Raw genomic sequence first — 26,302 nt, 5'->3', positions numbered from 1 at the left:
TGTTTCTCGTTTCTATATAGACCGGAGTTTCCCATTAGAATGGTTTTATACTAGTATTTTTTTGGGCCCTTTATAGCTTGCTGTTCACTGTGAGCCAAGGCTCTGTGTTTAATGCCATACCTTGATCTATAATGGTTTACTTTTATAAAGTGTTACTTGGATGGAAAATTGTCTCATTGGCACTCATACCACATCTTCCTATATCTATTTAATATGTTTTTTTTAACAGAAAAGTAAATAAAATGGCTGTTGGACTTAGGTGAAATATTACCTCTACCAATAAGAACCCTAGAAGTGTCATCCATTGGTAGCTAGTAGTTTGAACTTTCACGTTGGTAAAAATTAATATCGAAATAAAAACATTAATTATCTCCTCTTTATATTTAACACCACTCTCAACATACCCAAAGTGTCCTGATTTACAATAAAGAGAAAATATTATCCTCCACACACATGATAATGAAAACACTGAGATATAATTTACAATTCAGTTGAAATAAGATTTGCATAAAAAAAAGTTCTAAGGTTCACATATTGATTTTTTTTTTAAAAGCAACTTGTTCGACTGTCTAATGGTATTTTAAAACAATGTCGTACGGTATATTACTACTTGGTGGTGTATAATTTTAAGCAAAATATAAGTCTTGTTCTAATTCTTCTAAGTTCAAGCGTTGGCCAGTTGAGATGGTTAAGCATGTTTGTCACAGAGCTGGTGTTATGGTATCGATTGCATGTATACCTGGCTGCTCGTCTTTGAACCCGATTTCTATTTGTGATTTTTGTGATTTTGTGTGTGGGTCCCAGATGCAGCTGCCATACTCTTTCACATGTGAGATATAGGCTTTTTCTTTAACTGACTGTGAGCTGACTTGAAGGTTCGAAACTTCCTTTTGATTAAATTAAGCTGAAAGTCTTGCATTGAAAGAATGCACGAGTTTTATTTAAGTCTTTTTTAAAACGCCTTCTTATATTGAGCTGATTTTTAGTATGTGTATCGGAGGGTAAGAAATTGTGATGTAAAAAGAAGGATACAGGAGGTGCAGTCTGTTTGAGTTGTCAATTGTGTGTCTTGAATAAAAAAACACGGCAAGACGTATATATATATATATATCTAATATGTTAAACATACTTTTGATTAAAATATCATTTGATGATACAACATACACAATATTACAACATATATTCTTTTAACGTTTAAACGTTTGGTAAAACAACCAACAATATTCCTCATCCATTAGTATAGGTCAATACAACATGATTGTGTTATTACAAGAAAAAAACTTGAAATCCGTCTAGTAATTTGAAATTTAAAAGATATAAAAGTTTTTGCGGAAACCCGTGTCCTACTTTCGATAGCTGCTGTCGGTGTAAAGTATAATGTTGACTGTAATGATGACTTTTCATTAAAAGACAGAATGTTTTCTAAAAAATCATTTTTTTCTTCAGATTCTTTTTCTTGATCTCGAATATAAGATATATTGTCTCATTGGCACGCATACCAAATCTTCTTATATCTATGAAGTTTAAGTTTCATAACCATCAAAATGGTTTACAAATGTATCATGTCAAAAGAAATAAATCCTATCCAGATTACAGATATAAGAAGATGTGGTATGAGCCAGACTGTCTGTAAATGTGAACAGGATTAAATTAATCTGTTAGTAAAATACAAAAAAAAAAAGATCAAGAAAAACAAATTTTGCTCTGGTATAAAAAAATAAAAAAAGCTTTGAATAGAATTAATAAAATCCTTTGGAGGTTTGACAAATTAATTGATGTCTAAAAACAAATACAGACAAATCCTAAAAGATGACGGAATGATAGACCGCTATGTTTCGCTTCCTCAACAAAAACTGTTATACACCAAAATCAAAAGCCTTGCCAGTCACTCATAGCGTCAGAATCATATTCAGGGTCCACTTTAAAACATTTGATGCCATTCTTTAAAGCTGGTGTTCCCTTACCCCTACCTACAAATACAGTATAATGCAAAAATAGCAAGTATTCTTATAACAAATACAACATTATAAATGATTGCAGTAATTTTAATTTCTATTGTCAACAAAAATAGATTATCATCATTCATCTTTTTCGTAATTTGACTGGCGCAAAGAAATCAACATGTTTCAAGATTGTTTACCTCCAGTGGCTAATGTTTCACTTGTATTCAGGACACTGGACTAAACGGTAAAATTATTTATGTCACTTGAACATCGATCTTTAAAATATATATTATCTGCCTCTATGACGAAACTATGATTGATTAAATGTAGGTTACCTAACGTCCAGTGATAAATATTTCATGCATGTTCAGGATGAGACTTTGAAGCCTTTGTTGACCATGTCCTCTTTGTCACGTATGTGTCATGCTCTCTTTAAAATTACTTTTTAGCATCTTATATATGTATGAAATATTTGCAATTGAACGTAAACGTTGAAATAATTTTTAAATGCTCTATTATAAAGTCAACCAACATTAATTTACAATTTTCCTTTGACAAGTTTAGCAATGAACAAAGTAGATTAAACGACCTTTCGTATCGCCATAAATCTCCATTAAAGTTATACAGCGCTTTCTTATTCTCAATAGACAATGATTTTCCATAGATCTCGTTTCTCTCGAGAAACACCGCCATCTCCTTGTAATCTCTATGTCACCACATATCGACATTAGCCATTATCTCTATAATCCCTTATTACAAAGCTATAATTTATCATGACAATATTACTATACCTCGAGGTTATTCATTCAATATTCATATACGAAGCACCCACATCTATTGGAATGATAATGTTAACTTCGATACCAATATATTTTTCAATCATGATGTCTTCGTGAAGAAATAAAAATTCAAATGCTGTGTACTAGTATTTCATTTCACAAAAGAAGATAATAAAGATAAAATTAATGTAGGCGAAGTATCCATTAGCCTTTTATGGCAAAAAGACGTAGTAAGCAAAGGTCATGTTGAATATATTCTTATACATTCTGCCATCAGCATCAAATGGTTTTTTTTTATACCAAGATTATATAAAGACATTTTAATAAAGCTAATTTATTTTACGTCAAGAGTTACAACACTATAAATGAATAATATATACTGTCTGGTCTACATACCTAGTACCCTAGCGTGTAAAATCAATTTCACAGTCTTTTCTGGTTCACTACAACTTTTAAGGAATAGTATCTCCTTTAATAGCTTTTCTTTATGAGCATAAAAATGTAGCATGAGCGAATGACCATTTCCTGAAATATAAGAAACTGTTACAGTTGTTCCTTCAAAAAACCTACATATCATATTTTAGATCTTGCTATAAAAGGTTTTGCGAGTTGGGAAACTTTTCGGTCAGGTTTTTTAATACCTATCGGTTTGCATGGAGAACATTAAATATGAAAAAAATATGCATAATAAATTTGGCATAATATCATAAAAAACAATAATAGATAGATAAAAAGATAAATAAACAACAATGACTCCTTATTGGGGTTATTTTTCTTTAATGACAATCCTTACCACTGATTTTATGTCTTTTTGCCTGTAGCTTTATTGTAGAACTTTATCTTTCTATACACTTTTTTGTATTTACAAGTTTTACTTCAGGTGACGGACGATGTTTGTGGTGTCAAAAGCTTAGTCTATGTAAGATTATAACGGAAAAAGACTAAAAGACAAACAACGATCTATAAAACACAGCATATGGAAAACCAAAGACTGAGCAACAAGACCCTAAACTAGAGGATCCAAGGAGCCTGTGTCGCTCACATGATATTTTTATTTACAATTGATGCTTAATTATAATGCAACCGTCATACTACTTTTGCCCTAGTTTTAGAGAAAAAAAGTCAAAAACTGCATTTTCCCCCATTGTTCTATTTTTAGCGATGTTGGCCATGTTGGTTGGCAGGCAGGGTTATCGGACACATTTTTAAAAACTAAATACCGTTATGCTTATTTGTGACTAAGTTTATTTAAATTTGTCTCAGTTGTTCCAGGAGAAGACTTTTGTAAAGATTTAATTTACAAAAATTTATGAAAAATTGTCAAATTTGACTTTAAAGGGCAATAACTCCTTACGAGGTCAATAGATCATTTTGATCATGTTGACTTATTTGTAAATCTTACTTTGCTGAACATTATTGCTGTTTACAGTTTATCTTTATTTATACCAAAATTCGAAATAATAACCAAAAACAATAAATATTCCTTAAAATTACTAATTCAGGGGCCTAACAACAGTTTGTCTGATTCGTCAGAAAATTTTAGAACAAATATATCCTAGCCTGATGAACATTTTTATCTATGTAAAATTTGCTCTAAATGCTTTAGTCTCAGAGATATAAGCCAAAAAACTGCATTTTACCCACTATGTTCTATGTTTAGCTATGTCGACCATGTTGGTTGGCTAGTGGGTTCATCGGACACATTTTTAAACTAGATACCCTTATAATGATTTTGACCAAGTATGGCTTAATTTGTCTCAGTAGTTTCAGAGGAGAAGATTTTTGTAAGATAACAAAAATTTACCAAAAAATTGGTAAAAATTTACAACAACGGACAATCACACAATTGACCATTTTGGTCATGTTGACCTATTTGTAGATCTTACTTTGCTAAACATTATTGCTGTTTACAGTTTATCTCTATCTATAATAATATTCAAGATAATAACCAAAAACTGCAAAATTTCGTTAAGTTAACCAATTCAGGGACAGCAACCCAACAACGGATTGTCCGATTCGTCTGAAAATTTCAGGACAGATAGATCTTGACCTGATGAACAATTGTACCCCCATGTCAGATTTGCTCTTAATGCTTTGGTTTCAGAGATATAAGCCAAAATCTACATGTTACCCCTATGTTCTATTTTTAGCCATGGCGGCCATCTTGGTTGATTGGCCGGGTCATCGAACACTTCTTTTAAACTAGATACCCCAAAGATGATTGTGGCCAAGTTTGGATAAATTTGGTCTAGTGGTTTCAGAGGAGAAGATTTTTGTAAAAGTTAACAGACGACGACGGACGACGGACGCCAAGTGATAAGAAAAGCCCACTTGGCCCTTTGGGCCATGTGAGCTAATAAAAACGGGAGATTCGCCGGACCGGTAAGTACATTCTGCTCCACATGTGGCACCGTCTAGTTGTGTTACTTGTGTCAACAAATTTGAGGAAGGGAGGACGGGATTGTGGGTAATTCAGTTATAACAATTGAAAAAATATGTGAATTAGATGTTCCATAACAATCAACCAATTCGTAATAGTAATGTTGAATTTCGCTTCACCCCTTGGAACTCTTGGTTTCATAGTCTCTTTGTAAGTAACAACTTTTATCAAGGAAAACATGATCGGAAATGAGAAGTTCTGGAATATCATACCACCTTTGATATATTTACTTGTCATAATTCATACACATACAGGTGCTGCTTTTTGATCTACTTAATTTTACAATTCTTTTAAATGGTTATATTATTGCCATTTCGCTTTTTCTTCTTTGGAATGCTGTTTTGTTTTCTGTTTCAATAGTTTTGTATATCATTTTTATGTTTGCACAAAAAAGATAGATTTATTGTCAAATTTTTCCAGTTGTGTGCAAAAGAGACAACAGTTTAATTGTTCTTTAAAAGAAATACAGAAAACATGCGCCAAATGATTTTTCTAACTCCCAAATGGAAAACAAAACTCCATCAATGCCGGTTGTTTTATTTTTCTGTTGTTCTGGAAACTAGAGAGGATACTCCCAAACTGCTGATTATAAAACCTTCATTTCATCCCCATATGTTCTAAGTGAATGCAAGTTATCATTGAGTTACTGTTATGATATTTCTGTCTTTTTATTGTGTTTTAAAACGTAATTGTAAATGTTCTGTTTGCTGTATTGACCGATTTTTTGTTACTAATCCTAATACCCAACGGCGAATAAACAGATTAGATACAGGTAGTCACGTAATGGTTTTCTTTATCTCGTTTTTTTTTCATAATATAACGAAAACAACCGAGTTCACAAAATTGTTTGGCTTTGAATGGAATTAATAAGCTTAGAAGCTACAGTACTGGATTTATACCAAACGTTGCCTAATTTCTCTTCACTTGGACTCGTCTCTCATAATCAACAATACAACATCTCCTTATTGGTTACTATATATATTGGCATTAATCTAGACTCAAGAAGCTTTTAATATTACATCAATGCTCCAGAAGATTTAAATGTAGGCAGAGTATTTTCTTCTCTTTTGGGAGTACTATAAAGATGACGATAATGTTGAAAGAAAATAAAAATTCGAAAGATTAACACAAAGTGACGCACTAAAAGTGTAATGAAAAATTCGAAATATAACATATCATGTTGGTGTAATCTGTTGTATGGCTGCAACGACAGTTTACCTCCAATCTTCTGTTTGTGTAATATGTTGGGTGGTTTCAATTACATTTTACCTACCATCTTCTGTTTGTGTAATCTGTTGTGTGGTTTCAATTACATTTTACCTACCATCTTCTGTTTGTGTTCTGTTTGTGTAATCTGTTGTGTGGTTTCAATTACATTTTACCTACCATCTTCTGTTGGTGTAATCTGTTGTATAGCTACGACGACATTTTACTAACTATCTTCTATTGTTGTAATATATTGGGTGGTTTCAATTACATTTTACATACCACCTGTTGTTGGTGTAATCTGTAAGGCAGTGTCAATTTCATTTGACCTACCATCTCCTGTTGGTGTAATATGTTGTGTGGTTTATATTACATTTAACCTACCACTTCTGTTGATGGAATCTGTTGTATGGCTATAACGCAATTTTACTTATACTATCTTCTATTGGTGTAATATGTTGGGTGGTTTTAATTACATTTTACATACCACCTTTCGTTGGTGTAATCTGGTGTATGGCTACAACAACATTTTACTTACTTTTTTTTTATATTGGTGACGTGTATTATGTTGGGTGGTTTCAATTACATTTTACATACCATCTTTTGTTGATATAATCTGTTGCATGGCTACAACAACATTTTACTTACTATCTTCTATTGGTGTAATCTGTTGGGTGGTTTCAATTACATTTTACCTACCAGCTTCTGTTTGTGTAATCTATTGTATGGCTACGCTGACATTTTACCTACCATCTTCTGTTGGTGTGATATGTTGGGTGGTTTCAATTACATTTTACCTACCAGTTTCAGTTTAGATATGTTGGGTGGTTTCAATTACATTTTACCTACCAGCTTCTGTTTGTGTAATCTGTTGGGTAGTAACATGATATTTTACCTACCAGTTTCTGTCGGGGTTGTCTGTTGTATAGTCACATGGACATTTTGTAATGGATCCGTTTCAACATCTTCTCCCAACTTATCCTGAACACAGAAGGACACTTCATAGTAATGATGGACTTTTAGAAAACCTAAATGTATGTCTATTGTATCGTCGTTTATATTTTTCACTTGGATTTCCATGTTATGAGATTCCACTTGTTCTGGAGCGAAGTGGACATGTCCTTCGTGGCCACCATCAGTTGCTACAATTAAAATTTACAACTATATCAGTTTTTAATAAGATGTTTCAAATATATAAGTTTAGACGTCACACGTCTATCAGCATATTCACTAAAAGTGTTATTGCCTTTCAGACAAATAACGTCGTCTTGTAAAAAGAATAGATCAATGAAAATAAACAAATAAAACGGACGGACCGACGGATAAGGATAAAATTAAATGCCCTCTCTGCTGCGGCTACAATTATTTACGCCTACACCACATGCGACACCCGTCGTGCCGCTCATGTAAGTCTTAGTCAGTAGGCCACATTAGAAGGAAAGAAGAGTATTGCTGTCATGATAATTCGTCATATGTGACGAAAATATTTAAATATTTAATAGCGGTCAACCAACTCGTGATTTCGGCCGTAACATTTTCGAAGGGGTTTTGTTTAATAGCTTCCTTGTAAAGCAGCAACCCGCTATCAAAGAAATCTTTATAAGATATGCAAGTTATGGAATATCTTATCAACTTGGAGATATATATTTCATATGCAGGAATTGCTTAAATGTTGCTATACATGATAATTAAACTGAGATTATTGGGAAGATGAATCGTTTCTTTTGTCGTTAACTTTTGTTTTCAATCGTCCATCAATGCAATTTCTAGATGTAGGTCAAAATGTGAGACAAAAGCTGCATCTGTATCTTTCATTTTAAGTTCAATGGAATATATGCGTTCAACATAGTCACCTAACATTGAACTATTAAGTGATACGACACCATCTTTATTGTGGTACGTGAAGTTAAAGGAAAATGCTCAAATTCTATGAATTCTTCATAAGAGGCTCCGATATGAAGTCAACCTCATGTGGAAAATATTGACAAGAAGAGGAGCACATTTGGTTCCGTTGAGAATGCCGATTGTTTTTTGAAAAAAAAGACATGTGCTTCATCTATATAGCTAGGTACATGATTGTCTATCCGGGAAGTAAACTTGATTGGTCCACATTTAGCAATTCAAAATCAGTGTTATATTCTCCTTCAGATTTATTACATATAAATAAAAGATATATATATATATATATATACAACTCGTCTAAACATCAACCCAACAATGTTAGATCTGTAAATTTGCTTTCGCAAATTTTTTTTGGTTCTTCCCTCGCCGGGATTCGAACCCATGCTACTGTGATATCGTGACACCAAATCGCCTGCACTGCAGCCGTCCCGCTAGACCACACGACCACCTGGGCTCTCAATAAAAGAGCTTTCGCTGGCCGTGTGTTACCTTTCCCGGCGAGGGAAGAACCAAAAAAAATTTGCGAAAGCAAATTTACAGATCAAACATTGTTGGGTTGATGTTTAGACGAGTTGTATATACATTATGTACACAGCCATGTATCACCATCATTGATGGCGATCCGATGGATACATCTGTTGTAGAGTTGTCACTGACTCAGACGTACTTATATATATATATATATATATATATATATATATATATATATATATATATATATATATATATATATATATTATGTTATTTTACTACTAGTATCTTATTTAATGTTGCCTCTATTTTTTTCATCTTCGTTTTTCGTAATTGTAAACTACTAGTATATGTTTAGTCATCAAGTAACTTAGATAGCACATGTAAATTTATATACTAGTAATCACGGTGTAAAGTCGGGGACCTACGTCAAACAAAAATGAACTGCATGTAAAGGTTCGAGTGATCTATTTTTTGCTGCTACAATGTACGCTCTCCTATATAGACTCATCCGCCAAGCAGGGTACGCAACGGTGAGTCAACTATAATCCTAAATCCTAGCTCTCGGACCTTCTTTTAAGTTCACAGAGGCGGATTTAGGGGGGGGGGGGGGGCGGGCCCCCCCCTTTTTGAAAAAAAAAATGGTTGCTTATATAGGGAATCACTGAAGCGTGACTGGAGCGGGCCCCTTCTTAGGTCAGTCAGTGGGCCCCCACTTATGAAAATTTCTGGATCCGCCACTGGTTCATCAAAGTTGCACTCGCGACACATCATTACACTTGTAAATCACATATATAGTATATACTATAGTATATAACCAGATGCTCCGCAGGACGCAGCTTTATACGACCACAGAGGTCGAACCCTGAACAGTTGGGGAAGTATGGACACAATATTCAAGCTTGATACAGCTCTGAATTTTGATTGTGATTAAATAGTTGACACAGCATAGGTTTCTGAAACAGAATGAGTGTGGTCTAATGAACTTAAAATTATTTTTTTTTTGCTTTTGAGACTAAGCTGTTGAATATTAAATATTAATCCCCTCAACAACAAAATATTTGAAGAAATTTTATTTTAATCAAACATATGTATATAAACGTATTCTTTAAAAGGAATTGGATTACCTCCCTTAAACTGCTTTTAAAATGTCTAATTTGTCCTTTAACCAGAAAAACCCATGTTTTTCCACCAATTTTTGCCCCCAATTGCTAAATGATTTGAGCCAGAACCCCCCCCCCCTTCCTTTAAACCATCCCTTTGTAGTATGGAAACTTATTGTATAATTTCAGAGAGCTTTATACACTTAACTAGAGGCTCTCAAGAGCCTGTGTCGCTCACCTGTTACTGTATTTACTGATGTCGGCCATCTTGGTTGGTAGGCGAGGTCATTAGACACTTTTTTAAATAGATACCCTAGTAATGATTGTGGCCAAGTTTGGTTAAATTTGGCCCATAGTTTTAGAAAAGAAGATTTTTGTACAAGTTACAAAAATGATGAAAAGTTGTTCAATATTGACTATAAAGGGCAATAACTCCTTAAGGGGTCCTCTAACAATTTTGATCATGTTGACTTACTTGTAGATCTTACTTTGCTGAACATTATTGCTGTTTACAGTTTATCTCTATCTATAATAGTATTCAAGACAATAACCAAAAACTGCAAAATTTCCTTAAAATTACCAATTTTAGGGCAGCAACCCAACAACGGGTTGTCCGATTCGTCTGAAAATTTGTGAGGGGATAGATCTTATTCTGATGGACATTTAAATCTTGAAAGATTTGCCCTAAATGTCTTAGTTTCAAAGATATAAAGCAAAAACTGCAGTTTACCACTATGTTCTAAATTTAGCCATTTCGGCCATTTTGTTTGGTAGGCGGGGCATCGGACACATTTTTTAAACTTTATACCACAATGATAATTGTGGACAAGTTTGGTTAAATTTGGCCAAGTAGTTTCAGAGAAGAAGATTTTTTAAAAGAATACTAAAAATGACGAAAAGTTGTTAACAAGAGGCTGTCACAACGACATCAAACCGGATTTATTTATATTTATTTGTGTCCTGGCAATATCACAAGAACCATTACTGAAGAATGGTGAAAGTGAAAATCGTCAATATCAAATTTGACCTCCATTTTGTCATCAGTATCAACATATTAAAATTTGAAAAGCTTAGATTGAATGGTTCATGAGTAAATGCAACAACGTGAATGGAAATGCCATTTTACAATCTTTCAAGAACCATAACTCCTGAACGGTAAAAGTCAAAATCGTCATTATTAAACTTGACCTCTATTTTGTCATCAGTAACAACATATTAAAATTTGGGAAGCTTTGGTAGAACAGTTCATGAGTAAATGCACGGACACGACTGGAAACTCCATTTTTCAATCTTTCAAGAACCATAACTCCTGAACGGTAAAAGTCAAAATCGTCATTATTGAACTTGACCTCCACTTTGTCATCAGTAACAACATATTAAAATTTGGGAAGCTTTGGTAGAACAGTTCATTTGTAAATGCACGGACACGACTGGAAACTCCATTTTTCAATCTTTCAAGAACCATAACTCCTGATCGGTAAAAGTCAAAATCGTCATTATTGAACTTGACCTCTATTTTGTCATCAGTAACAACATATTAAAATTTGGGAAGCTTTGGTAGAACAGTTCATGAGTAAATGCACGGACACGACTGGAAACTCCATTTTTCAATGTTTCAAGAACCATAACTCCTGAACGGTAAAAGTCAAAATCGCCATTATTGAACCTTCATTTAGTTGTCAGTAACAACATATTAAAATTTTAAAAGCTTTGGTTGAACGGTTCATGAGTTAATGCACGGACAACATTTGATTGCCGCCCGCCCGACCGACCGACCGCCCGACCGGCCGCCCGCCGTACATCCCCAAATCAATAACCGACATTTTTGCCACAAAAATCCGGTTAAAAATTGACTATAAAGGGCAATAACTCCTTAAGGGGTTGATTGACAATTTTGGTCATGTTGACTTATTTGTAGATCTTACTTTGCTGAACATTATTGCTGTTTACAGTTTATCTCTATCTATAATAGTATTCAAGATAATAACCAAAAACTGCAAAATTTCCTTAAAATAACCAATTCAGGGGCAGCAACCCAACAACATGTTGTCCGATTCGTCTGAAAATTTCAGGGCAGATAGATCTTGACCTGATCAACAATTTTACCCCTATCAGATTTGCTCTAAATGATTTGGTTTCAAAGATATAAGCCAAAATATACATTTTACCCCCGTGTTCTATTTTTAGCCATGGCGGCCATCTTGGTTGGATGGCCAGGTCATCGGACACAATTTTAAACATAGATACCCCAAGGATGATTGTGGCCAAGTTTGGTTAAATTTGGCCCAGTAGTTTAAGAGGAGAAGATTTTTGTAAAAGTTTACGGACGACAGACGACGGACGCAGGACGCCGGACGACGGACGCCAAGTGATGAGAAAAGCTCACTTGACCTTTCAGGTCAGGTGAGCTAAAAACAAGTTATTGACTAGAAACTACAAAAAATGCTTATTTGGGCCCCTAATTCCTAAACTGTTGGGACCATAACCCCAAAAATCAATCCTAACATTTCTTTTGTGGTTATAAAAATTGTGTTAAAATTTTATTGATTTCTATTCATTTATACTAAATTTATTATCCGGAAACCATGTTTTCGGACGATGCTGACGACGACGACGACGTGATACAATATTTGACCAAATTTTTTTTAACTTTTGTGTTAGTTTAAAAACTAGTAAAGAAAATCAAATTTAATTTCAGTAAATGAAGCAGAGTCTTATATGTCGGTATCGAAGTTACATTTGGTGGAGGAATGCAGTTTTGCTTCTCGAGGTACATTTTTACAACTAGTTACACGGTGGTAGGTCTCTAAGCGTCTTGAGAATGTCCCTTTGTTGTGTTTAATCTCAGTAACTGTTATACTCGTCGAGTTGCATTATTTCACCGGTCTATCTAATAGTAGTTTAATAAGAATCGGAGGACTCTTTGCACCAAGTCATTTGATATTTCCAGGACATAAATCGGAAACTTAAAAAATATAGATCTGAGCCATCTTCAAACAATACAATGTTTTTGTGAGGTGATTCTCCTTTAGATACATCTGAACATCTTTATAGTCGTTTTCTAATCGTAGTGCATTTTTTCAAATTTTACATTAGTTTTTATTTATAAAAGCTATACAAATAAGAAGTTTGCAATCAGACAACTTTCCAACAAAGTCTAAGTGACATGGAAGTAATTTGCGTACTGATTTTTATGTTGGAAACTCGGTATCTTAGTAACGAAAATGTTATATCAGAGCCTTATATATATTGCTATGCTATATGTTTTGCTCATTATTGAAGACCGTATGGTCTACATCATGTTATTTGGTCCCTGGTGAATAGTTCTCTCGTTGGTTATATCAACTAAATAAAGTTGTTTTATTCCCCTCTCCCATTCGGTACTTTGCAACTCAACATTCACATTTTATAAAAGCCGAAACACAGGCACTTGTCTCAGAAATGTTTTTCCTGTATACCTTAAGTTATATTGGAATTTATTTTTCTGAGACCAACGCCTGTGGCCGAGACATTTAAAAGTGGGTCGATAGACACCAGAGGAACAGTTACACTAATAGATCAAAAATAAAGTTAAACTGACAAATTCATATATCTAAAAAATAAAAAGCCAAGGGACAAATAATAGTACATAAGACACAACACATAGAATGTCGATATTTTTAAGCTGCACGTACACTAAATAATGACTGTACTAATTCAAGTATACTGTTTGAAAACTGGCAGAAGACTAAAAATCAAAGCTTGAAAACTTATTATGGGTATACTTTATTTAGACTTGCTACATGCTCATTCCTCATTTTCTTTTCTTTTAATCCTTTAAATTAAATAGCAAATTCAGCGTCTTGGTGTCATCAGTATTATGAAAGTTTTCATGCAGCGTATTAGTTTGTGGGAAGATTATTTAATAATACCAAGGAATTGTATATTTTAATATACAATTCCCTGATAATACACTGAGGGGAAATCGACAAGAAAAAGAAATGTAGCAAGTCTTACTTTTACACATAGATATAATAGCTATTATATCTATGGTTTACATTTCTATCGGGATGTTATGTAATAAAGTCGATTGAAAAAGAACCGATATGATCGTTTACGAACAGTTTCTGGAGTGGTTTGATTAATTTGATTAGGACGTGTTTTGTAAAGATAAATAAGCACTATTCAGAAAAGATGAAGACAGTTCCTGAAACCTAACCATGTATAATTTTCGTGTTATCAGAGTTTAAATACTGATAACGAATTACTTCAATGAAAATTGTCATTTGTACTTCTCGTTTAACAGATATATGATATATATATATATATAATCCATCTCACGTTGACATCTTCCGCCAAAGGCATTCGTAATGTTAGATACAGCTGTATAAATAGTTACATTTCGCTACCAATTACCTTTATATAGAGAACTGTAAGCTTGAAATAATATATCTGTATACAAAATGTAACAAAATCGCAAACCCTGTGTCTCGCCGGTGATTGCTGCTGTAAGTGTAAAAGTGTTGTGGTGACTTAAAAAGTGAGTCCATTTATAAGTAAAATACAAAATTTAAAAAAAGGTATAGATGCTATTTCATCGTCTTGAAGATTCGCTTCTGTCCAAGTTTCATAACAATTCATGATGGTTTACTAAATTATCATGTCAAAAAAGTGTAATCCCAGACACTGTCGGTAAATGTTAAATGTAAAAAGTCCATCTATATCAGAAAACTACAGAAAACTGAGAAACATATAAATAAATATCAAAAGTTAGCTTCAGACATTATCTCTTAATTATAACTATAAATGTTCTGCCAAAGTTTAATAAAATTCTATATAGATTTGACAAAGGAATGGATGTGTAACAAACCGTTCAACATCAGACTGTATCTACTTGTTAAATGTTAAAAAAAAAGTCCTTTGATCAGTTAAATACGGACAATATGAAAATAAATATTTTCTAATTTTGGTGTGATTACTGTATCAATGTTCATAAACAAGCTTCTGTCTAAATTTCCTAACAACCGAAGGTTTCACCAAGTTATTGATGTATAAAAATATTAAACCTAAATGAGTCCGACGGAATCTAAGATAAATATGTCATGCTTTGCGACATAAATGTTACAGGCTCGGGAAAAATCACGTATTGTAAATTTAATATATATAGTAATGTTCTTACACATGTTCTATATATTTGTGAAATCACAATAATTTCCCGCGACAATATACCTACACATGAATAATTAATATTAATATGTTGAACTAAGGTCAAGTTTAGGTGAGATTTATAATCGTCTCAGTCTGTGCCAAACTGTTTTAGGGTTTTGTCTAACTTCAAAAGAAATTTGACGTTTTCGGCACACTATATATTCACATAAAAATACGAAAATTTCTATCTGACCAAATTAACTTTTGTCAGACATTTTGTCGGTCAGACAGAGTTTGGGATGCACTGTCGTCTGTTGTCTTTATTGCATCCTACTTTTTTTTACATAACGTGACAGTAATTATTCTGTATAAACATCTACCGGACGTTAAGCAACCAACAATCAACTTAACAGTATAAAAATCGAAATTGTACTTTGTAAATAAATGCATGTGCCATGTTACATTTCAAAATCATTACACCAGAGAAACATAAAATTTAGTTAGAAATTCTTAAATTTCGCAGGTATCGTTTCATAGGGTATCTCAATTTTCCTCTTAACTGAACTGGTTCAAAGTGAAAAGCCGGTCTGTTAACTTGTTCATATCTCTTTACGTTTGTCACTCGTTGAGTTTATTACAATTTCTTCTTGGTGATTGTGATTACTTGAGTAGTGTATAAAAAGTCTTGGAATACGGGAAATTTATACAAAATACTTTAATGCGAAAATAATGTATGAAAAGTCCCAGGGCCCTTAAATTCCTAATTGCTTCTATGCAAAGGCAAACCTAGCCAACAGTAAGCTATGAACCAGAGACATATATTTATATGTCCTTGTATGAACATACAATATATTTCTAACCTGTATAGGAGTAATCATTATAAGACTAAATCGGTCTTCTAGATAACCATTCCGGAAACTAAAAAACTAAAAAACTAAGACTTGGCAATTCATGTGAGAAATAATGATGAGATTGTTGTTTCATTTTTGTTTAGCTTTTGAATTAATGAAAAAATAGTTAAATCTACAGAGAGATATGAAATCAATTTACTTCCTCATCAAAGGTCATATCAATTAATACACACAAATCAAATGTATATATGTGAGGCTTGTTTAGGGGGGTATCAATATCCCATATCCCATTAAGTTTTTATCCCAATATCCCGTATCCCTATAATGTTTACCCGTAATATCCCAATAATTATTTTTTACAAATATCCCATATCCCTAAAACTATTTTGAAATATCCTAAAAAATCATTATAAATTCATTCCCAAGCCCATTATTTTCCTCATCATCACAACGTCAACAATTTTGACTCTGGGAAAACAAACTGTGTTAAAAGAGATTTAGTGCATACTTCTAGTGTTAAATAAGAATATACAATGAGGGCCCTCATGGGGTTTTTGATTATGTGATTACTTGGCCATTTTTTTAATGATTATTTGATTATTAAGCCAAATATTTCATGATTATTTGATTACCTAGGACTGTATTTTTAGTTTATGATTATTTGATTACTAAAGATAAGCAAATATTTAATGATTATGTGATTATATTGGCAAAAAAATGGTGATTATGTGATTACTAGGACCCCCCCATGAGGGGCCTCTACAATGTATGTGTCCAAAAGAAAAAGTGTTCCATCTTAGAGCCTTGTATTACAATCTCTTTTATGTGATGTTAAACGATAAAAGTGTAAGGGGTCTAATTTCAGACTTTTTTTTTAATTGTTCAAACCGTGATGCATATGACTGTAAAATATAATTTTGATAGCATTCTTCTTTCATTGATAAGAAACTTCATCCTACACGTTAACCTATGTTGGAAAGAACAGAAAGGCGCAACCCTGTCTCTTGTCCAAGGTTGCTCTGACATCCAACGGCTGTTTTGCCAGACAAGCTGAGACTGTGGGACGTCAGAGCACGTCCATATCAAAAAGTGGATATTTAGCATGCAAGTTCAATAACTCAAAATTTAACACAAGAAAGCTTTCTTCTAATGTACCTACATTACACTTAATTGTTGCAATATTTTTACAGCAGGCAAAATTTGCACAGCCCTTGTTTTGCAAAGAAATAACACAACATTTGACTCTGTGATCTTGAACTTTATGAATTACATAGATCCCAATATTTTTGTTACTTTTTTTTAATTTCCTTCCTCACAACACCAGTAATAGAAAGAAAATATATTAATTTACATTGATTATTTGTAATTATTCGTTATTAACATAGTTTATACAGCGAAATATCTACTTTTTGATATGGGACGTGCTCTGACGTCCCCCGGCCCAGCTTGTCTGGCAAAACAGCCGTTGCACATCAGAACAATCTGTAAAACGTGGAGACCTCTGAAGATCCTCGCCACGCCACGTAAAAAATAAGAGGTAAAACACTATAAAATATCCTGTAATCATATAAAGCATTAAAACAAATGAAAACATTGACAACAATAAGGCTTAACTCATCAGATGGATACATCTAACAAAAATCTATGATTATTTCAAGAAAATTATCAATGCATATGAGCATATAATATAAAAAAAAGATGTGGTATGATTGCCAATGAGACAACTCTTCACAAGAGACCACGAGACACAGAAATTAACAACTATAGGTCACCGTACGACCTTCAACAATGAGCAAAGCCCATACCTCATAGTTAGCTATAAAAAGACCTGAAATGACAAATGTAGAAGAAAACTAACGGCCTAATTTATGTATAAAAAAAATGAACAAAAACAAATATGTAACACAGCAACAAACGACAACCACTGAATTAAAGACTCCTGAATTTGGACAGGCACATACATACAGAATGTGGCGAGGCTAAACATGTTAGCGGGATCCCAACCCTCCCCTTAACCTGGGACAGTGGTGCAACATAAGAACGAACTATACAAATCAGTTGAAAAAGGCTTAACTCATCAGATGGATACAAATAGAAATACATCTAACAAAAACAGAGAGTGGACGTGACCGAGTACTTGTACATCCCATCAACAAAAAGACACTAAGTACATATCTGAGAGTACTTGCAGTTATTGACAGCTAGTTCAAAGCCAATTACAACTAATAAAAAGTAATGCATCTGAGACTAAATTATCAATCATTACACATCCAACATCCAATGGCACGGTAAACAACATCTCCGTAAAAATGAGGATGTGCTATCCCGTTTGAAATAAAAAATTTTACAGGTAGAACCAAACTTCAAAACCAAATCTAGAATTTAGTAAAGATTTTAAGTGATTTGTGGTAACTAAATCCCTGACTTAATATTATTTACCAGTAATACATAGATTTCGTTCATTAAAATCCAAAACGTTACAACAGACACGGGCATAGCGGAGGTGTTGTGATATACAAACACTGTAAGATAGTGCCAAAGGAACATCACCATCCAAAAAAGGAAAATTAACAATAAGGAACGAAGTATGGAAAGCAAAACAAATACTTTTAAAATTATCAGTACACATAAACATATAAATATCGAAAATAAATCAATACTTTTCGCTTGGGTTTGGATGACTTTTAAATAAAACGACCATTAACTCAATTAAAATCAACAAAGCACTAAAATGACCTTTAATATTAAACTTTTTGGGGCAATTTTATCAAGTGAGATGTAAATATTTCTGTACTTAACTTTTAAATTCAACTTATTTTTGTTCATGTTAAAAAATCAATATCCTTATAAATGCACCAATATCCCATATCCAATTTACTTTTAGGACAAATATCCCGTATCCCTAAAATTAAAATGGCAAATATCCCGTATCCCAATATACCCTATACAAGCCTCATATGTGTAGCATCACATCAAAGTGGTCTGTTAAGTCCTCACTAAGATGTATATGTGTAGCATCACATCAAAGTGGTCTGTTAAGTCCTCACTAAGATGTATATGTGTAGCATCACATCAAAGTGGTCTGTTAAGTCCTCACTAAGATGTATATGTGTGGCATCACATCAAAGTGGTCTGTTAAGCCCTCACTAAGATGTATATGTGTAGCATCACATCAAAGTGGTCTGTTAAGTCCTCACTAAGATGTATATGTGTAGCATCACATCAAAGTGGTCTGTTAAGTCCTCACTAAGATGTATATGTTAGCATCACATCAAAGTGGTCTGTTAAGCCCTCACTAAGATGTATATGTGTAGCATCACATCAAAGTGGTCTGTTAAGTCCTCACTAAGATGTATATGTTAGCATCACATCAAAGTGGTCTGTTAAGTCCTCACTAAGATGTATATGTGTAGCATCACATCAAAGTGGTCTGTTAAGCCCTCACTAAGATGTATATGTTAGCATCACATCAAAGTGGTCTGTTAAGTCCTCACTAAGATGTATATGTGTGGCATCACATCAAAGTGGTCTGTTAAGTCCTCACTAAGATGTATATGTTAGCATCACATCAAAGTGGTCTGTTAAGTCCTCACTAAGATGGTTATGTGTGGCATCACATCAAAGTGGTCTGTTAAGTCCTCACTAAGATGTATATGAGTAGCATCACATCAAAGTGGTCTGTTAAGTCCTCACTAAGATGTATATGTGTAGCATCACATCAAAGTGGTCTGTTAAGTCCTCACTAAGATTGTTTTTTTTACCAATATGTTGATCTTTAAATATGTCATCATAGGGTTGTCATCAATTTATGGTTTATATATGCACCCTTGGCATAAGCTATGATCATATATATGACAGAAGGCCAAGATGTGCATTTAATCATGAAGTTGTGACAACGGGAATGGATATGGTGGTTTCAGTCCTTTTCCAACCCATGACAAGGATAAGCTTCTCACATTTAACAAGGCCATAAAAAAAGAATAGGTTTGTTTGCCCAAACCCTACCTACCCAGAAAAAAGCTGCCTACTCTAATTCTTTTATTGTCCTGATTTGAAGAAGTATTTTAATCAGATAGGCATGAAGACTATTAAATAAACACCTGATACTTCAATTTTTTTTTTTGAAAAAAAGAAAAGAAAATGCCTACCTACCTACCTTCCCACTGTCTCAACCTTTGGGCAAACCAAAATATTTTTAATTGTGGCCCAGTTCAACATGTTAATATGTAAAACAGAAACAACTAGCATGTGACATGTAGTAAACTGTAAAAATGATCTTCAATTTGTATAACTGGAACTTATACATCTACTGTCTTAATTATCATTTAAGCCTGTCCTATATTCATTCTTATCCTGGTATCTGGGACATAAACACAAATTTACTAGTATACGTCATATTTACATAAAATGTATTTTTATACAGTTGGTATAATTCAGATATTTAGTTTCATAATTGGTTTACATTGGGCAAGTTTTTTAATTTTTATAACTGAAGCTAGTTTTTGTGTTGCTAAATAACATGCAAAATTCTGACTTTTTAAATTTGCATAAAATTTGACATACGGTTATATCGCTGATGGCCAAGCCGGATCCAATGAATGGACCTACCAACATACTACTGGCACTGCATGTATATGGTTATGTACGGAAGCCGATAAGGGCCATTAAAAAAAAAAATTTTATGTCGTAATTACGACATAGCATGTCGTAATTTCGACATAACATGTCGTTATTACGACATCGCGATGTCGTTATTTCGACATAACATGTCGTTATAACGACATCGCTATGTCGTAATTACGACATAACATGTCGTTATTAACATGTCGTAATAACGACATCAGTATGTCGTAATAACGACATCGCCATATATGTAAAAGAATATGTATTATGATTGCCAAGAGACTAAATGACACAGAAATTAACAACTATAGGTCATCATAATGCCCTCAATAATTAGAAAAAGCCCCCGCATAGTCAGCTATAAAAGAGGGACGAAAGATACCAGAGGGAGAGTCCCCGAAATGCTGTGTGGCAGACAGTGTTATTTATAAATTATTAGCTCCCTTGGTAAAACTCCAAATTTCATATTTAATGTATTTCATTGTTAAATAATTTACATGAAGCTTAATAAGTATATATTTGTTAATTGCATAGCTTTTACTATTTGAATCCATTGGTTAAAGATATTTATTTATATTGTAAAATTTAATATTTGCATCGTCGCAAAATCTTTGGTTACCTTCTTTGGTTTCCTTCTGTGAGAAACTTATATATTTTATAGAACCCATTAAAGTTCATTAAACTACCGACGTATCGTGAAAGGCTACATAGCCAGTCAAGGACGTTAAAAACTTCAACTTTGTGGAAGAATAATAAGTAGAACTATACGTTGACTGATATTCAGTCCTACCAAGGCAAACTAAGCCTTCCACATCCCAATCAATAAGCGCAAACTACATGGATTCTTGTAATAAGGGTGAATTGAAGTATTGATTGCTCTATTTCTACTTTCAAACGTTGGGCACGATGTTCCTACAACACCACGTTACACTTAAAATGCGGCGTCGAAGAGGGTTTTTGAGTTCGATTAATTTTTGCAAGTTTTATTCGGTTTTTTATATGTTGGTTGATTCTGGTTCTGTTCGTTTTGTGATATCATTTTATCATAAGTTACCTCAAGTTGTGGAAATGATTCGATTTAAGAATGTTTATCCTTTAAGTTATTTCAACAAAAAATGCAGAACTGTCGCAAGTAATGTAGGAAGGAAAGATGGGAGGAAGTACATGTATACGGTTTTCAATAAAAAAAATTTTTTTTAGATGTACAAAACTTTTATCATAGGATGTTTAACTTTCAAGGTGCATATCATCTGTCATTGTAAAATTTCTATATCTTAATTCAACTCCAATTCAAATATATCTGACACTGCAAGTAAATCGGACATTTTTACCCTTGGTTAAATTTGAATAGAATTGTATTTTCCCTGGCACACAAGTTGTCGAAATACACCCCTTCAATTACTTGAACCTTGGCTTGAGAATTATTTCCCAAGTCATCTATAGTGTTCAACTTCTGATATACATTTTAAAATATAGTAATCTACTCCTGGATCGTCCGCGAAAACGGCTAATATAATCCCGGGTTTTTATTAATTCGATGAAACAGTTTTCGTCGCTGTTTGGGATTCGTCTTTCAATTACCTCCATTTCATGCACAAGTTTATATTGACGAAAAGTTCCGGCTTCGATAGTACAGGAATTACTTTCATCACGACAGTTATAACATGAATAGCAGGACAAATCACGAATTAAAACATTCCGTGAACTGGTATTAAGTCTTTTATTATTGGTGATTGCACCTTACTGAAGTGACGACTTTAAATTGTCTATTTCAGAGTACTTCCGCAACATAAATTTCAATTCGCATTTTACATTTAGAGGACTGTCTTGGTGTCTCCAATTTGTCTTTGAAAAAGTTGGACGATGATCATGTGATTTTTCCCCCATTTCCCCATTCTATTAAATAAATCGTTAAAAGCTATAAACGATTAATAAAAATTGCAAAATTTAACCTGTGTCGAACATATGTCCCCGGGCGGAGTCTATAGCAACATGTACTATTCTTTTTTTCGGCAGCAATCATCAACCTCTTTTTCCAAATTTCATAACACGATTTGTTGTTAATTATCATGAACATTTAATTGAAACTTTAGCACATGTAGCGTCGGAAATTAGCGTCTTTCGGATTTTAGACGTTTTCAGACGTTTGGACAAATTGGCTACCGTTTTGTAATGCGTGGAATCATTTTATTCCTTGAAGACCCAAATATGTAGTTAATAAGAAAAGAATCTTGGCATTTTTTACTCTTCGTGTATCTAACTTTTGTTTTGATCAATTACAAAAAATACGCGTTAACTGCTTTGAAAATGAAATATCAACTTGGACAAAATGGCTACCGTTAGAAAAACGACTGTGAAGAGAAGATTTTATTGAATCAGCAATATTTGAACTCACGAACAATGAGGCAAATATTTGTACTTTTGTTAGATATTATTAGTGTCTTACTCTTTTTATTCATTTTCTGCTATATCTACTTATAAAATTCACTTTCAGTCGTTGAGTTAACGAAATACGTCGTTGGACATTTTTAGCTCACCTGGCCCAAAGGGCCAAGTGAGCTTTTCTCATCACTTGGCGTCCGGCGTCCGTCGTCGTCGTCGTCCGTCGTCGTCGTCCTGCGTCCGGCGTTAACTTTTACAAAAATCTTCTCCTCTGAAACTACTAGGCCAAATTTAACCAAACTTGGCCACAATCATCATTGGGGTATCTAGTTTAAAAATTGTGTCCGGTGACCCCGCCAACTAACCAAGATGGCCGCCATGGCTATAAATAGAACATAGGGGTAAAATGCAGTTTTTGGCTTATAACTCAAAAACCAAAGCATTTAGGGCAAATCTGACATGGGGTAATATTGTTAATCAGGTTAAGATCTATCTGCCCTGAAATTTTCAGATGAATCTGACATTCCGTTGTTAGGTTGCTGCCCCTGAATTGGTAATTTTAAGGAAATTTTGTTGTTTTTGGTTATTATCTTGAATATTATTTCAGATAGAGATAAACTGTAAAAGGCAATAATGTTCAGCAAAGTAAGATCTACAAATAAGTCAACATGACCAAAATGATCAGTTGACCACTTTAGGAGTTATTGCCCTTTATAGTCAATTTTTAACCATTTTTCGTAAATCTTAGTAATCTTTTAGAAAAATCTTCTCCTCTGAAACTGCTGGGCCAAATTATTTGAAACTTGGCCACAATCATCATTGGGGTATCTAGTTTAAAAATTGTGTCCGGTGACCCCGCCAACTAACCGAGATGACCGCCATGGCTATAAATAGAACATAGGGGTAAAATGCAGTTTTTGGCTTATAACTCAAAAACCAAAGCATTTAGAGCAAATCTGACATGGGTAAAATTGTTAATCAGGTGAAGATCTATCTGCCCTGAAATTTTCAGATGAATTGGACAACCTGTTTTTGGGTTGCGGCCCCTGAATTGGTAATTTTAAGGAAATTTTGCTGTTTTTGGTTATTATATTGAATATTATTATAGATATAGGTAAACTGTAAACAGCAATAATGTTCAGCAAGGTCAGATTTACAAATAAGTCAGCATGACCAAAATGGTCAGTTGACCTCTTTAGGAGTTATTGCCCTTTAAAGTCAATTTTTAACCATTTTTCGTAAATTTTATATATCTTTTACTAAAATCTTCTTCTCTGAAACTGCTGTGCCAAATTGATTCAAACTATGCCACAATCATCTTTGGGGTTTCTTGTTTAAAAAATGTGTCCAGTGACCTGGCCATCAAACCAAGATGGCTGCCACGGCTAAAAATAGAACATAGGGGTAAAATGCAGTTTTTGGCTTATAACTCAAAAACCAAATAATTTAGAGAAAATCTGACATAAAGTAAAATTGTTAATCAGGTGAAGATCTATCTGCCCTGAAATTTTCAGATGAATTGGACAACCTGTTTTTGGGTTGCGGCCCCTGAATTGGTAATTTTAGGGAAATTTTGCTGTTTTTGGTTATTATATTGAATATTATTATAAATATAGGTAAACTGTAAACAGCAATAATGTTCAGCAAAGTAAGATCTACAAATAAGTCAACATGAACGAAATGGTCAATTGACCCCTGTAGGAGTTATTGACCTTTGTAGTCAATTTTCAATCTGCTTCCTTTGTTTAATATTCACATAGACCAAGGTGAGCGACACAGGCTCTTTAGAGCCTCTAGTTCTTATTCCAGCTTAATATGCAGCCACCGAGTCAATGAAATTTGGCAAAATAACGGCTTTAACGCCACAAAGAACCGACACATGTCGCTGTTCCTGCCAAGAATAAAAAAGATCAGAGAATAAGAAATAGGATCACTTTACATAAGAGTTAAAACAGTTTTTCATAAATGTAACGTTGGACATCCGTTTTTTTTCACATAGCTTTGTTATTTTAATCTTTAAAATAAACTAGGTATTAGTTACTAAATGATGAAGAGCTGTAAAAACATAATTTAAAACATATATTGATTTTGTTTTAATATTGGTTCGTGTTTTCTAACATTTTTATTTTGTTTTGCGGATGAAATTTTGAAGATTCTGTTTTAAATCCTAGGGGATGTAGGAACATCGTGCCCACCGTTTGAAAGTAGATATAGAGCAATCAATACTTCAGTTCACCCTTATTACAAGAAGCCATGTAGTTTGCGCTTATTTACAGGGAGGTGGACAGCTTGGCTTGCCTTGGTAGGACTGAAACAAATAGAAGTATATATTGATCTTGACAGGCTATATAGCCCTTCCACGATTGGATATTTGTTTAACTTCAATGGGATCTATAAAATATATAATTTTATTACAGAAGGTAACCAAAGAAAGTACCAGAGATTTTGCGACGATGCAAAAATTAAACTTTACAATATAAATAAATATCTTTAACCAATGAATTCAAATAGCAAAAGCTATGCAATTAACAAATATATACTTATTACGCTTCATGTAATTATTTAAAAATGAAATACATTAAATATGAAATTTGGAGTTTTACCAAGGGAGCTAATAATTTATAAATAACACTGTCTGTCACACAGCATTTCGTGGACTCTCCCTCTGGTATCTTTCGACCGTCCATCTTTTATAGCTGACTATGCGGGGGCTTTTCTAATTATTGGGGGCATTATGATGACCTATAGTTGTTAATTTCTGTGTCATTTAGTCTCTTGGCAATCATAATACATATTCTTTTAAATATATAGCGATGTCGTTATTACGACATAGCTATGTCGTTAAAACGACATAGTGTATGTCGTTATTACGACATGTTATGTCGAAATTACGACATAGCGATGTCGTTATAACGACATGTTATGTCGAAATTACGACATAGCGATGTCGTAATAACGACATGTTATGTCGAAATTACGACATAATTTATTTTTTTTGAATGGCCCTTATCGGCTTCCGTAGTTATGATATCATAAACCAGCATTCACACAAAAATTATAAAGCAGCATACATGCATATGTACGTGCTTGACATATTTTATATATATATATATATAGTCCCTAGTATATAGAGTATCAACACTAATTCTAAAAATACAGTACAACATTTCAAGACCTCGTTGTCGTATCCTATTATATGATTCATTGTGTATAAATCAATAAGACAGTAACCCAACAGCATAAAAATCAAAAGATCTTTAACAGTTTATAGTTCATAAAATGATGATTTAGATGATACAAGTGACCTCAACAATAATATAGATCACAGGTACTTACTGTTGGAATTCTCCGATATTGTTTCCATTCTCTAACGTTGTCAGATCGATGAATAACCTGAGTTTATACCCCAAGATCACTTTGTTCTGAACATGGCAAATATGTTATCGTTAGTACAACAAACGGGAGGCAACTCTTC

The 26,302-nt window shown here is 33.5% G+C and overlaps 1 protein-coding gene across 1 annotated transcript; it reads right to left on the bottom strand.

Moving 5' to 3' along the window:
* Positions 1 to 1,098: 1,098 nt before the first annotated feature.
* LOC143071852 (adipose-secreted signaling protein-like) lies at positions 1,099 to 26,302 on the bottom strand. The gene is made up of 4 exons (XM_076246465.1): positions 26,164 to 26,302; positions 7,268 to 7,510; positions 3,119 to 3,247; positions 1,099 to 1,970 (listed from the first exon to the last, which is right to left on the bottom strand). Exons 1-4 carry the CDS (start codon positions 26,189 to 26,191, stop codon positions 1,870 to 1,872), a joined length of 501 nt encoding a protein of 166 aa, XP_076102580.1. The 5' UTR covers positions 26,192 to 26,302; the 3' UTR covers positions 1,099 to 1,869.

Source organism: Mytilus galloprovincialis, chromosome 4 (genome assembly GCF_965363235.1).
Source record: "Mytilus galloprovincialis chromosome 4, xbMytGall1.hap1.1, whole genome shotgun sequence".
Taxonomy (NCBI): Eukaryota; Metazoa; Mollusca; class Bivalvia; order Mytilida; family Mytilidae; genus Mytilus; species Mytilus galloprovincialis.
Note: the sequence above shows the minus strand (reverse complement) of the source record. Positions and strands in the feature narration are given on the sequence as shown.

What these genes read in the sequence shown, in the direction of transcription:
- LOC143071852 (XM_076246465.1), bottom strand. Translation starts at nt 26,191, where the DNA reads ATGGAAACAATATCGGAGAATTCCAACA. An exon ending in GACAACCCCGACAGAAACTG is followed by an intron (nt 3,248 to 7,267) that starts GTAGGTAAAATA and finishes CTTATATTTCAG; the next exon opens with GAAATGGTCATTCGCTCATG. An exon ending in TTTACACGCTAGGGTACTAG is followed by an intron (nt 1,971 to 3,118) that starts GTATGTAGACCA and finishes CTGTATTTGTAG; the next exon opens with GTAGGGGTAAGGGAACACCA.